The sequence below is a fragment of the Amphiura filiformis genome, chromosome 11 (genome assembly GCF_039555335.1).
Source record: "Amphiura filiformis chromosome 11, Afil_fr2py, whole genome shotgun sequence".
NCBI lineage: Eukaryota > Metazoa > Echinodermata > Ophiuroidea > Amphilepidida > Amphiuridae > Amphiura > Amphiura filiformis.
The window spans coordinates 61,939,305-61,955,196 of record NC_092638.1 but is presented as its reverse complement, the minus strand read 5'-3'; the positions used below and the strand labels follow the sequence as shown (position 1 = coordinate 61,955,196).

Below are 15,892 nucleotides of genomic sequence, written 5' to 3'. Positions count from 1 at the left end.
GATTAAGGCCATGTCTTCCATAAGGATGTATGGATTTCAACTGGAATAGCCCATTTATAATAACCTGGTATTCATCAGTAGGTGAAAATCACAATGATATATACACATTGTATGTTACCAAATATAACATGGTGGTCAAATGAAAATGAAAATTATATTTTGATGCAAGACAAATGATAACATGGTATAATCAGTGTATTTTGAATAAATAATCAAGTGTCATAGCATAATCTTACTTTTGTTGTTTGTATTTTTTTGTTGCCACGAAAGAATCTTAACTTTCTTATTTACATGTCATCCTGTAGGGTTTACCTCATTTTTCAAGCAAAGTCATACTAAGATGTGCCCATGATTTTGTGCAAGATGTAATGAGTTTGTCAGAACACCGAATATTGATTCATCTTTGTTTAATTTACATTGCACATGAATTCTCTTAACTTATAGAACAGGGATCAAACAGCACTGCTCTTTTATCTAACCCTGTATGTTACCTTCTTTCATTCGCTTATGCTGAATCACCGTTAAATAATTGATATGCTCTCTACCATGTGATCCCCTTTCTTCTATCGGTACTTGGCATTATGCCAAACTCATAATGATATAACAGGACAACATATAATATAGAATGATCCAAATCTGGGGAGCCCAGTAATAGTACAGTTTGGTTCACTTCAAGTTCGGTAGTGATGTCAATGCTCTTTCGCAGTTGCGCTCCAAGCGTGCCGACTGCCGACAAACCACCCCTGTACACAAGGGATTCGCTACCAAACTTGAGATGAACCAAATTATAGTCCGTCATTCACAATGCTCGTCTTTTCTATGCAAAGGCATGCCATATTCATCCTGGCAATTCCAGTTGAAATCCATACACCCCTAACACGGGGGAGGGGTGTAGATTTCAAATGGAGTCGCCTATTTATGACCCTATTTGAAATTCACACACCCTGTGTGGATGAATAAGGCGATGTCTTGCATAGGGGTGTATGGACTGCAATTTGAATACCGTAAAACTCGATAGTTAGCATGTGCTTACTAATACTATCAATGCACTTTTGAAAACATGAAATTGTACCAAAGTCCAGTGCTTTACCAACTGAGCTAATGGGGTTGAGATACAAATGTGCAGGTTTGTTCGTATATAACTATGTGTATTGATGATTTGCTCAAAACCCTTTACATTTTTGTGGATGGGGCACTTCATGTTTGCATGTTATAGAGGCCCTGCATGAAATTGTCGATTGGCTCCAAACAAAGGATTTGACCCGGTGTCCTTCGTAGTTATGGCAGAGTGCAGTCCATTCAGTCAAATGTTGTAATCAACCTATTTGATGGTAGTGCAGGGTTATGTGTGTGAGACGAACTGTCACGGTAGATTGCAATCATGCTTTTGTTGAATACATTTGAGTAGTCCGCCATATTTACGGGATGATACGTCACATGCAAGGCCTCTACAGTAAGCACATATGCTAACTATCGAGTATTTATGGTAGTCCCATTAGCACACCTCCCCTAAAGGCTAATAAGTGCCCCCCCCATGCAATTTTTCAGCGACAACCGCTTAAGCGTCCCCTTTCAGATGTGCATGACCTGGACAAATAATTTTACCTTTTACACCATGCAGCTTGGGATTTATGACCGACTTTACTTTGAATACTCCAGTTGTGGAAGATATATGTAAAGCCATAATACAGGGTGGGGATATGAGTTTCAAAATGATTAACCCTGACCAATTACATTTGAAACTCATACTTCTCCTGTGGAAGATATTTCCCAAATCTTCCACAGCTAGGGGTAGCGTGGATTTCAACTGCAATAGCCTATTGTTAGCAATAAAAAAATTCAAACATTAACACGACACATCTTCAAAACATGTTATACATTTTATTTCATATCAATAAACATTTGAAGCATTTTACACATATTATACATTGTTATTTCCAATATTTACAGCAAATATGCTTTTACATCTAAATTTTATTCCAAAAAGCAGGTACATAATATTGCACTGTACAGACATTACAACATAATGGACGGTATTCACAAAAGAGAACTAACTTTAGCCATCAACTATAAGGTTTATATCATTTGCATCCTTCATCAGAATTGCTAACTTTTTGCCGATGTAAATTGTGGTATTGTAACATAATTGAAGACTGAATTAAAAAGACTAGTTTGCGCTCAAACTTGCAAGTGACGTCAGGGCAAAGGCACATCAGGGCAAAGGCATGCCGTGATCGGTTGCTGACCTGCACAGTACGGCATATTTGGTCTGGTTGACATCATATGCAAAAAGATTTGTATTAAAATCTGGGCAATGTGGTATATTTCAGGTGTTAAAACACCTGAAGGTATTCATTAATCAAAACTTATTAATCACAGCAATTACACAATCGGCTGGTTGCACTTATCACATACACCCCCTCTTGTAGATGCTGCCACGTGTGGAGGTGTGTGTGTTTTCCAACTGGGGAGATTCACACACCCACATTCAAACTGGGGAGATTTTTTTACACAAATCTCACAGCAACCGCCATACTGTGGAGGTTGCTCTAATCAGAAAATGACAGGTGGTATACCCCCTCTATGGCTCAAAAACCCCATTTTTGAGGTTATCTCCAACTGTGGAGCTCCACGGTTGTTAGCAGACTCCACAGTATGAATGTGACAAAACACACACACCTCCACAGTTAGAACCATTTACAAACGCAAGATTATTTGTTGGCAAGCTTGCGGTGTAACTGTGTAAAAGCACTCACTTCCAAACTAGAGATAAAATGAAACGAAGCTTGGGAAGACGATCAAAACAGTTAAGTGTGAGCAATATATCATGATCAAATCTAATCCCTTTTCACAAGCCTAAAATATTTCATGCTTTCGATGTCAAAAGAATGGGAAAATATGAGCCCACTCCATTTAAATTACAGTATACCAATTTAGTCTACGACTTAAGTTAGTTTACTTTTGTGAATACATGACCAAAATATCAACTTTCAAGGTGACACACATGTGACAGTTAGTCATTGCATAAGCTTTGGACGGATGGGTGGATGGACGGACAAATGGTTGGCATATCTTACACATAACAAAATAAATTTGAAAAAATATGGACGGCTGTCCCGGATATTTTTCATTTTTGGCAAGTCTATAAAATACCAACTACTTTTCTCTACTTTGCTTTGGCCTTTATGTTCTTATGAATATGTATATTGCTATCAGAAATGGCTCAATTGCACCATAAGCCCCTGATATGCAGGCATGTTTGCAAGCAGGTAGGAGTTATCATTACACACACAATATGGTTTGCTTATTTAGTATTAACTACTGGAATAAATAGAGCACACACAATTTCCTTTTATCACGACTTGGAAGTCATAATGGACATCTTAGTGTAAAATTTCCTTAAAGTGTCCATACAAATGCCACACTTCAAGACCATCCTTTACAATTGCTTAATATTTGCCTGTAAGGCGATGAAAAAAACCCTGTTCTACAGGCCCAAACGACCCACAATTTGCATTTTGGGGAAATTTTAAAACAAATTTTGCTAAAATCATGTAAATCAGTCATTTTTTGCCCAAAGTTTATTAACTTTGGCTGAACATTTTTAGAAAATATGGTAATTTTAGACTCCAGAAAAAAAAAACCGCCAATGACCAACCGACCCTACTTGCCCGTAGAACAGGGTTGTTTTTTTCATCACCTAATACTCAAACTTCAAATGGATGATCAAATTATAGCAAGATTGAAAACAAAACTAGTGGATTTACAATGACATTTTTTTATGTAAGTTGTTCACTAATTTATTTAACAGAGCTGCCATTTTCTTCAGAAGGGGGTCATGAATATGTCGGTGACTGGAGTTATATGACCCTATCCTGGGCTGAAATTGTTTTATGACCCCCCTATCTCGAGTTGAACAATTTGATGACTCCCTTTCCGCATACACAGACCTAAAACAAATTATTCTGAAAAGGTAAAGAAATGCATCCTGGTTCGTCTGAATGCAAAAATTGTGATTGTAAGTGTAAAGAATGTGTGCAATTGTGCACAGCTTAAGAAAATTATGATATAGTCAAATGCAGCAAACCTTTGACGAGCGCGACTACCGTGATGTTGCAAATTCGGCGCTAACAACGCGTACGGCGCACAGTTCATTCATAAATTTCCACTCAGCAACAACATATCGCCTTAGCGGCCAATCAGAGAAAAGTGCGTGCAACGCAGTAAATACGCGATGTATCCCCTTACAATACACGCTCGTCAAAGGTTTACTGCATTTTAGTATAGTCTCAAGCCCTTGATAATTTTAGAACGCCCCTATTTTTGTGTAAAAATATTGACACCCCCCCATTTTTTTGGCATCAAATTCTATGACCCTCCCAGCATATTCATAATACCCCTTCTAAAATAATGACCGCTCCATTTAATATGATTTTTGTCTATTACATGTTGAACAAAATATAATAAATTTATTTATAAATGATATCCAACTGTTTGCTTTTAAAACCAATAATCTTACATTGCTTTTTTAACAATGGTCACCCAGCAAATGCAAAAATGTTTTTAAAACATTTTACACATGTTCTAAATGCATCATGGTTTGTACAAAATGTTTAATAACATTTGAATGTCAGGTTTTATAAAGGTTCACAAAATGTTTGACCTTTTTAGAACTCAACCTTTGAAATAATGTAAACAAGATATTTTGCAGGATGTATTTGTGATCAACATACAAGGGTTTGTTTGGTACCTACTTATATGGAAAAGTCAAACATTTTATATGCCCAATATAATTACACAACACAAAATAATATTGACTGCTTTATATTCAGGGCATGGTTAAAATTACAGGCCCACAATGATCTCAAAACCATGCTATGACCCATAACGCTTGCACCAAGAGTCAAAGCATGATTTTGAGATCAACAAGGGCCTATACTTTTAACCATGCCTCAAATATAAAGCAGTCGGTATTTGTTTTATATACCATACCAGCTGTCATGGTTGTACACAGAGACCAATATCATTTGACAGCACTGGGCATCGCGATACTTGAATTATTGGATATAAATGCAAATAAACCATGCCCATCACACAGCATAGTCCTTGGCAATGGGCATTGGGCGAGTTTACTATGCCGGACAACGGGCATAGTCAAAACTATGTCAACACCTTTAGCCAATCAGATTACAGGAATAGCCAATTATTTCCAAACAGATGAAAATGTTACTCGGAACTAGATGCAGTTGTCTACATTTCATATTTGAAATAAATAAATAGAATTTGGCAAGATGATTGCTACATGGCAATATTATTTTCAGTTGAATTACTGTGAATACAATGCGAGCATAAAACTGAATGAGCAAATTGAATTAAATCAAATTAAATATTACTTATTGTTTGTTTATTTATATGAATTTACACCAGTTTAAGATGTAAGTTAATAAAGCAAGATATATATCTCTCTCTCAGCTTGGCTTCGCTAACGAAGATTTTGCCATTTATATATGTGACGTGTCATGTCAAAAGCAGACACTTTTGGGCAGGATCGTAAATGGAGAAATAGCCAAAAATCTGTCCGGGGTGATTTTTTCACAATTTGGGTTTGTTGCGAATTTGTGATGTTATTAATGTTTAAAATATTGTCTGATAGTTTCAGACTGGAATATAACTGGCATCTGGTATTTTTTGAGACATTTTTCAAGATAATTCCTACTCTTAACATTGTCAATAATATTTTTAAAGGCCGATATCTCAATTTCCAATTTTATAATACCGTATCTTACGAATTCAATATCTTCGCTTAGGAATGTCCGATTTCATTGGGGAAAACGGCGTTGTGGAGCAAAATATCTCTATATTTAAGATATGTAAAAACGTCAAACTTGATAACCTGCCCAAAAGTCTCTGTTTTTGACATGACACGTCACATATATCCCAAAGAAATAAATGTCCACCATCCATGCAATCTCTAAATAATACAAATTCTTTGCATTTGTATCTTATTACACAAGTTTATCTAACATTTATCAAAAAATATTGTTATCTAAAAATGTTTTAAAAATCTATTTCACATAAAACACAGAGGTAGCTAATTGATGCATACACAATAGACTCTTCCAGTTGAAATTCATACAGAAGACATGACCTTAATCTTCCACACAGGGGGTGTGGATTTCAAATGGAGTCACCATATCCAGGTAACCCCATTTGAAATTCACACTCCCTATGTGGAAGATAAATGTCATGTCTTCCACATGGGGTGTATAGATTTCAACCGGAACAGCCCAATTTCTACTTCGCCTTCTTCATGGCAGTGATATCTTATATGAAGAGCCAGCAAAAACCGATTTATAGTGCGCTATGTTCGACCAAGAAAGAGCGCAGCACACAAATGGGAATCGCTGATCACAGTGACCGAAGACACTCCCATGAAGCATCATTCAGGGATGCAGATCTAAGGCCTTTACAACGAGTTTCCCATCAACCCTGTTTGAAATTTACACCAGCATTTTAAAATGTTAAATCAAAATTCATTATTACGATTTTTCAAAAGTTAAAATTAAATGTTTTTTGTGGTAACAAACCCAGAATTTTTTACTTGGAATGCAAATTATGTAACAGAGTCAACTCTTGTAAATCCTTCCAATTCCTCAATATATAGTCATGTGTCTGAAGACTGCACTGAATTCCGCATTTGATAGGGGCAAGATCTATGTTATTGCATCGTTTGCATTGCCCTTGGTCCATCAAGAAGCAGCTATCCTATCTCACAATTCGCTGTTCCATTCACCCCCTATAGAAGACATGACCTTAATCTTCCACACAGGGAGTGTGAATTTCAAATGGAGCTATCTGAATGGGTGATTTCATTTGAAATATACATCCCCTGTGTGCGAGATTGTAGTTATGTCTTCCATAGGGGGTGAATGGATTTCAACTGGAATAGCTGCAATACTTTGCACTGTACCCATATATCTAATTTTCACAATCAAAATCCTTCCTATAGGGTTATCAACTTTAGTTTACATTAAAGGCACTTGAATGCAGCTCACAGTTTACTTTTACTATTGATTTTGATGGACCACAAATGCTTGTCTGGTTGCTTCGTAGCCATTTTACCTCAGAAAGTTGCCTATATGGACTGGTTGATCACCTTGTTACAACTCTGATCATGGTCAACTATTACACCATTTCAGAATCATGTTATACACATCGGCTTTATACTTTGCACTCTACCCATATATCTAGCTTTCACCATCTATCCTTCACAGCATTAGGCAAAAAAAAAAATATTGTTGTGTTCCCCTCAAGTGGGAAAATGGGAAATTTGGGTAGGACGGTCGGATTTCTTTTTTCTTTTTTTTTTAACCTTCAGTTTTTAAAAATCCAATAAAATATTTAATAATGCTTCTTCAATTAGGGGACTTTTGTCAATTTTGACTTCTGGATACCTGTTAGACATCAATTAAAGACTAGTCTTTCAATAAAATATTAATTTTAAGTGAAAAACATTGATATTTTGAACAAATCTGTAAAAATCATCATTCAAAAAAAAAAAAAAAAAAAAAAAAAAAAAAAAAACCCGGCCCGGTAAACTACCAACTTTTAGGCTCGGGCGGTTGAGGGCAACACAACAATTTTTTTTTTGCCTTATCAATATTGTATAAAATTAAGGCACTTGAAATCAGCCTCCCATTTACTTCCACTAATGATTTCAATGGATAACCCTGATCATTAAGCTACTTGCGGTTCCGCCATTATGCACTATATGCGGGAGAGCCTCGAACTGGCAGCATACATGAAAGGAAGAATTATGTAACCTTACACAGAACGTTATGACTAGTTCAATTCCCATTCATGTATGCTGCCAGTTCGAGGCTCTCCCCACATAGTGCATAATGGCGAACCGTGCAAAGTAGCTTAATGCACCATGTGTTCACTTAATTATTAAACCATTTCAGAATCAGGTTATAGGCATCAGCATAATACTTTGCACTCTACCTATATATCTAGCTTTCACCATCCTTCACAGCGTTATCACTGTTGTATCATGTTTTAAGACACTTGAAAGCAGCCTCCAAATTCACTTCCACTATTGATTTCAATGATAACCCTGATCATACATCATGTGTACACACACTTAATGCTCTGCGTGCTAGCCATTCACTTCAACGGAAAAAGTTGGAAGTTTTCTCAAAATATCAAGAGCTATCTTAAGAACTACTGAATAAATACCAGGCTTGTTTGTACTCATTTTAATGCATTTTTCATGCAGATTCCAAATATGGTCATGAACATTTACATTTCTGATATTTTTAATTTAAAAAAAAAATTGAAACTTGTCGTCTGCAGTCGACACCCACATGAAGAGAGTTAACTATTACACCATTTCAGAATCAGGTTATAGACATCAGCTTTTAAACTTTGCACTCTACCCATATATCTAACTTTCATAATCTAAGCTTCACAGGGTTATCATTTTTTTCTTTTCAAATTAAGGCACTTCAAAGCAGCCTCCCATTTACTTCCACTACTAATTTCAATGATAACCCTGATCATACATCATGTGTACACCATTTCAGAATCAAGTCATAAGCATCAGCATAATACTTTGCACTCTACTCATATTACCATCTATCCTTCCACAGGGTTACGCTGTTTTTTCAAATTAAGGCACTTGAAAGTAGCTCCCAATTAATTTCCACTAATGATTTAGAAGACAACTATGATCATACATCTCTTTGCACACACGACTATCACACCATTTCAGAATCAAGTCATAGACAACAGTACAATACTTTTTACTGCACCCATACATCCAAGATTCAAAATCTATCCTTCACAGGGTATCACTGATGTATGACATTAACTTGATTAAGGCACTTGAAAGTAGCCTCCTGTTCACTTCTACTACTGATTTCAAAGACAGCCCTGATCACACCTCTCGTTGCACACACACCTATTACACCATTTCAGAATCAAGTCATAGACATCCGCATAATACTTTGTACTGCACCCATACATCTAAGTTTCACAATCTATCCTTCCTCCACAGGGATCACCGTTGTTTGACATTAAGGCACTTGAAAGCAGGCTCCTGTTCACATTCAAACCACAAGCGCTCCTCAAAATGCAGCTGCATGGAGCCATGTAGAAACCATACTCTGGCTGCTTTGTGGTCATTTCACCACAGGAAGTTGCTCAGCTGGACGGATTGATCATTAGGTACCAACCCTGTTCACACACCTCGTTGCACATTCGCCTATTACACCATTTCAGATTTTATGTTATAAGAATTGGCTGTTTGCTACCTCTTCTTGCCTTTGGTTTTTGTAGTGCCATTTGGCTGTATATTGGTATGAGTTTTATTCACATATTTCATATATTCTATTTCACCGTCCAAGTCTTGAAGTTCTTGTCTCAATTTCTCGTTGATTTTATTTAATGAACCTGAAATCGAAGTCGAAAGAATCTGATTAGTACACATAGATATTTACATAGATTTTAATTTCTTCTGGCACATCATCATTCATATACAGAATGCAATTTTGGTTTCGCAAGTAGCTAGATTTGATGACATGGTTTAGTAGGGGTCTGGAAGCATAGACCCTTACCAGCTGGTGTCCCTCAATCAGGTTCTAATTTTAACCCTCCCATCAGATCTACATAACCTGCCTGCAATAGAGAAGTTACATGCAGCAGAAAGGGACAGAGTGACAACGCTTGGACCCATAAAGATTTACGACTTAATAGCTAAATCTTCATATGGAGGCGAGGTAAGTGTAGTGGTCTTCTCACTCGTATCTCACCACTGCAGCCTGGGTTCAATTTCCCATGTTACCACATGTAAGTTTGGTTGCCGATCGTAGGTTTTTCTCTGTGTGCTCCAATTTCCCATTTCCCTTCCCAGTCATATTCGGTTGGCATCCCTTTTAGTAGCCTCACTGAGCAATATTGGGCTTTGTCTGGCTTTGGCCGAATGTTATAAACAAATAAAATGCCCTATTGGACTTTGCCTTGCTTGGTATAAATATTATAAATAAATAAAATAAATAGATGTAATGAATCAAATCTAAGACCAAGCAAAAGGTTTGAGTGAACTGATACCTACCTGAATCTGGCGGTGGTTTGGTCAGATTAGAAGTCTGTGCTAACATATCACTGGTTCCTTTAGGCTTGTATTTCACTTGTGGAGGTGGCTCTGCTGGCGTAGAGTTCAATTTGCCATATGACCCAGCACCTGAAATATAACAAGCCAAAGTTCTGGGGATAAACTCCAATTGCTTTTTTCTTTATGCACCTGTGGTTAATTATATTAATTCACCATTGTTGTCTCATTGTTGTCTTAACAAGGGAACAAAATGGCTACTTAGATCAAGGTTAGAATTGGGCATCTACTCACATGCAAATATAGCACTTGTTTAACTCATACATCAATCAATAGCCATGTAACTTTTCCTATATCATTTTTGCTAAGCAGTTTGCACTCATCTTCTCCAAAATACAAGTGCACCAACTACTTTTCAGTGACACTGACTGAGAAGACTGCTAATTTATGGCATAATATCAAGTTCTCACATCACTAAACAAGAATCTACTCAGTATTCATAAAGCGGAAACCAGGCTAAGTTGAACATTAAAAAGACAGAAATTGGAATGATTTTTGCTGAAATTTGAATAAATCATCAGCGATGTTGCAACTTTAATGATATGTGTACCCTTTTTCTTGTGTCTTGTGTTACAAAACTGTAGCGAGAACTCCTTTACAGAGCCACAGCCACCAAAAACTTAAGTCCCATCTTAAAAAGAACCAACAGTTATGAGTCAACATATTGGGTTTTTTTTTCATTCAAAAGAATCAGGCAAGGGCTGATTTCAATCATCACAGCTGTCACCAAGATCTTGTGTCACTCCAGCGTGACCAGTTGTGATCATCATACACCTTGCAGTATACCTTCAATCAACTCACCTTGATTTGGTGCTGAAGACTGGTTATTATGCCCTGTTCCTCTATTACTATACCCTCCTCCTGTTGACACAGCAGATGTCTGCTGGACCAGTGCTTTCCTGGGAGACTTTTGTGGCTTGGATCCTTGCTCTGTTACCGGTAGCAACTCAGGCTTGGCATCATTCCTTGCAGGGATGTCATTCTTTCTGGTAGGTTCTTTGGTAAGAAAAATAATTAAATTCATTATCTTAACCAGAGCTCATTTTAAAAAGATTTACAAAATTACACTTGGAAGTCCCCATTGTCAAGTCGGATCAAATTGTAAGATGCTAGACTCTAGTGGATAGTACTGCTAGTTGTTCCAGTGTAATGTACCATTTGCTACACAGAGAGCTGATCCTGACTGCAAAGGCTTATTATGGTAGATATAGGGTGTGCACTGCTTAGCTGCAAATCCCATGAGTAGTTGTATGGAATGATTAGGGGCCACAGTAGTCAGTGACAATTATTGGTAAAATGTAGAGGCCTTGTGGGCATGACATACAGCACAATTAAAAAATCACAAAGATCAATTTGTTTCAATTTCAGAATCAATAGATAATTTCCCAAAAATCAGTTGATTCGGACATTGTGTTGTAATTTTGGGCTGTCGACAGCCCAAAAATACACATTGGACAATGTCATTTTTGTCAACGTTGCCAAGGTTTCTGATGGTATAAATTCTGAACTATTTGGAGTAAGTCATGGGGATGAGGCTGTGGAACACTAAGCGCCCCTTTAATGACACAGTATAGTTACCTTTTCTACTTAACGTTGAGCTTACTGACTTGGTTGAGCTTGTTGATGGAAGTGAACCATATGCATCGGTATGAGTTGAAGGACTGTTACGTGGCTTAGCTTGAGGGAAGGAGCTAGGGCTGACTTTACGCTGATTCCCTTGACTACTTGGTGGACCGTTGTCTTGTTGCATTCCCGATGACGGAGGGTTTTGGTAATTGTTACTCGGCGGTGGGAAACTTCTACTGGTATCACTGGAGTGAATAGGATAAAATTATATCAGACTATTATACTAACAGTTTGTTAAACTGATTGATTGTTAAACTTTGAGTGGAAATTTAAAGTGACAATTACAGATTTGGTTGGAGTAGTCAAGTTAAGAATGTTTTTATTTTGAATTGGTATGGTTCATTTTGTTATTTAAGATGAAATATCCATAAAACTTACACATTTTAATTTTGACAAGATAATCATTCTTGAGAACCCTATAAATTTTCCTACAGATAGACACTTCACATATATCAATTGTGTCCCACATTGTCTTACACCCTGCTAAAGTTTGTTCGGCTTATAATAGGCGAATAAATTGAGACTCATATCATTGCGTATTGATATAGAATGGCGTGCACACAATTCGGCGCAGTACTTACGCAAATGGGACTTTATTGACGCAAGCAGTAACACTTGATTCTGAAATGGTGTAATAGTCGCAACATGATGTATAAGCCAAACAAACTCTAGGGTGAAGCACATAGACAACCTCATTTCTTAATTATTCAACTGGATGCTTAAACACAGTGACAGAGTAGTCATTCATGATTGGTTGATATTACCAGAGGTATAAGATCTTAAGTGATCTTAATCTTGACCTGGGTTCAATCCCCAACTGAGTCCTGAATTTTTTGCTCTTTCTATTTATTTTATGTCAGTTTGCTCAAGCTTCATAAAGTCATTTTAATCATAATTTCTCGGGCTGTTGTCATAACTTTTCAACTCACCTGAATTTCTTTGGTCCTTTCTGTGCTGCAACTGGATAGCTATTCTTCACTCCCTGCTGCGAGGTCGGATAGATTTGCCTTAGTGCCGGGCCAGGGTATGGCATCTGTGGTGGGTTGCCTAGTGGCATTGGGGCAATAGGTGGTGAATACTGTTGAGCAGAGGGGTGAGTGGACCTATAACCATTAGGTACTCCTTTCACATGGTCTACTGGTGGTAACTGGTTTGGGGACTGAAAAGAAACAAACAGATAAAATTAGTGATTTCACACCATCATTAAAGACTTAAACAAGGAAAAGGGGTTTTCAAAGATAAAATTCCTTTGCTTTTCAATGACCTTGTATCAAATTTCTAGACTAAATAGAAAGGCCAATACAAAAACTGCCTCCAATCACCCTTTGCTGAACAAACCTTGCCCCCCCCCCTTAATTGTACAATCACTTTTCTTCATTTTCTCTCTCTCTCTCCCTCTCTTTTACCCTCATTTTAATAAATTTGCATTTCACATTTCTTTCTTTCGTGACCAAAATCAAAATTCCAAGACTTTTCCAAACACTGTGTGGACTATGGGAAATATATCAGTGACCAGTCTAATAGGATACATGGCCTACACCTGCTTGGCAGATTTTTTTAAAGCGCAGTGACTTATAGTGCACTACGCACAGGCACAACGCCTAGACGTTGATCCACAAGCCTCAGCACACTTTGCATTGTCTTAAAATTATGATTTATATCCAGATTTGAATTATTTTACTGATATTGATGACTTCAATCAAATCAACATAAAAACATTTTTTCTTCTTAATATAATTCTTTATGATGTTTGGCTTTTTTATGAGCAATGGAAATTACTTTGGCATTGAATTGTATTTTTTGATGTGGATAATATGAGGTCAAGATGTTACGATTCATGAACTTGACTAAAAACATGAATTTCAAATATGAAATTACGGTGAATACACAGACAAATGCAACTATGAAAGCGACAAAAACATGCAATATAATGGGTTTAATAAACAGGTTGTTTCATCCTTTATAGTGGTTGTCTCCAAAAGGTTATTGTAAAATAATGCTAATTGTACGCCTGTTCACAAAATAATTGTTACTGACCATGACTCATTTATGCAAATCTGTGTGAACTGTGAACCCTATATAAAAACACTCTCTTTTATGAATATACAGACATAAAGGCTGACATACAAAACATACAGCTGTATGTTATTTTCCTCTAGGTCATGACTTTCACTATAATCACCTGGTGAAAGATGTATTATTCCATTTCAAAGGCAAACCGGTTCAAGAAATAGAAAATTCATCTTTTATAGATTAATTATATACCAACCATCACACCCATAGACAGTTTAATACTGACAAATTTTACCGCAAGACATGGGATACGATGAGTACAAAGAACTACTGTTTACCCCATTTACTCCTTGTGTATTAGAGACAGGTTGCTTGAATTGCTGCACATCACGTGGGGTCCCTGAACCCTTAGGTACTTGCTGCTGCTGCTTCCAGGGTGATATCGGTAAGGGATTGGTGGGTGTCATGTTATGTGGTGTAGATGATACCGATTCAAGATTCAGTGATGTGTCACTGTTGGTGATGGTGGAATGGCCGGAGGTGGTTCTTGACATAGCTAGCAGTTTACCAGGTACGGAAAATGGTGATGCAGCAAATACTCTGGAATGTCAAATGATGATGAATGATGTTATGATTTGGAGCATTCTTATTATGGGTTGTAATGTTAGGCAATAGAAACAAATTAGTTTGATCTTTCGATCGACCATCGATGCTTGTTTCACCCTTATTATTTATGAAATCAATTAAATGACTATTGTTAATTGTGATAACATTTGAATATTTGCCTGTATTGACAACGATCAATATAAATTTAGCATTAATTCTGACTAATTAGTCGTTAGTTCAGTAATAACAAGCATCGAAGCAGCATCGACGGTGATCCAAAGATCGAACTAATTTGTTTCTGGTGCCTTATGTAATGGTAAACATATGGTTTTAAATATCATACAATGGTTTATGATTTATAATTTGGAGAATAAAAGTATTATTTTGAGACCCAGTCAAGTCTTCATCATCACTTGAGTTGGAGTCCACCAACTAGTTCCTGCTGTTTTGAAAGCTAGATGTGGGACAGTAGGTAACGGAGATCAACAGAATGTCACCGGCATTTCATTCAGAACTGAGACTCGAACGAAGTACAGAAATGTATCATGGCACAGAACCCAGAAAGACAACATCATCCAAAGCTGTGAGGACTGGCAAGTAGTGTGGGATGAAGACAAATGCCCAGCTATGTTTCCCCCAGAGATAGTGACAACATCGAAAAGGCCAAAGGCTACCATTGGAGATGGCATTATTCCACATAAAAATAATGCTATCTCTGTGTTATATCAGGCGATAGAGACAGTGCTGGGTCTCAAAACAATATTTTTATTCTCATTCTTATACAGATCACCAGTAAAAATCATGTTTGCATGTAATTTACAGCCACTCTTTATGGCTAATTTTATCACGTTCAACCAGTCACTCCCGGGCACGAAATGGGTGAATCCATTGAGTACTTCACACGTGCATGCATGCAAAATATTGCACTACACTGACGTTGCCGCACATATCATGTTATGCACAACGCAAATGATGTGCAACATTGCAGTCCAATACACATTCAGCTATGCTCTATAATTGTCTCGTATAACATGGGCATGAACCAATGAAATTAAAGGAAAACAACAACAACTGTTGAAGAATTATGGTTTGAAGATTGAAAGGAAATGGTAAATTATACCTATAATAAGGTCAAAAAAAATTGTTTGTTTGTCCTCCACAGCTTTGAAAAAGAACGTGCGGGCGGGCAGATTTTTTTTTTTTTTTTTTTTTTTTGATTTGGCGTATTCCTGGACCTAGCTAGAGCTAAATGCTACAATCATTCATGGTGACAAAAAACCAACATTTTGTTTCTTTAATATGCAGTTAAAGTTATAATTTGTGTTCATGTCATAGTCTTTTAATGATTTCAAATCCAATGTATTTTGATGTCACTAAAAATAATAGACTATGACATGAACACAAGTTATAACTTCGCATATTGAAGACACAAAATGTTTTTGGGGGGCTTTTTTACGTTCAACCATGAAAGATCTT

The 15,892-nt window shown here is 36.9% G+C and overlaps 1 protein-coding gene across 1 annotated transcript in view; it reads right to left on the bottom strand.

The window, feature by feature from the left end:
* Nucleotides 1-9,119: 9,119 nt before the first annotated feature.
* Nucleotides 9,120-15,892, bottom strand: part of LOC140165113 (uncharacterized) — a 36,740-nt gene continuing 29,967 nt past the window's right edge. The window contains exons 13-18 of the mRNA XM_072188544.1: nucleotides 14,149-14,410; nucleotides 12,727-12,956; nucleotides 11,750-11,982; nucleotides 10,973-11,167; nucleotides 10,115-10,243; nucleotides 9,120-9,453 (exon numbers count right to left, since the gene is read on the bottom strand). Coding sequence (XP_072044645.1) covers nucleotides 9,311-9,453; nucleotides 10,115-10,243; nucleotides 10,973-11,167; nucleotides 11,750-11,982; nucleotides 12,727-12,956; nucleotides 14,149-14,410 — 1,192 coding nt within the window. The 3' untranslated portion in view covers nucleotides 9,120-9,310. The remainder of the gene's footprint in view (nucleotides 9,454-10,114; nucleotides 10,244-10,972; nucleotides 11,168-11,749; nucleotides 11,983-12,726; nucleotides 12,957-14,148; nucleotides 14,411-15,892) is intronic.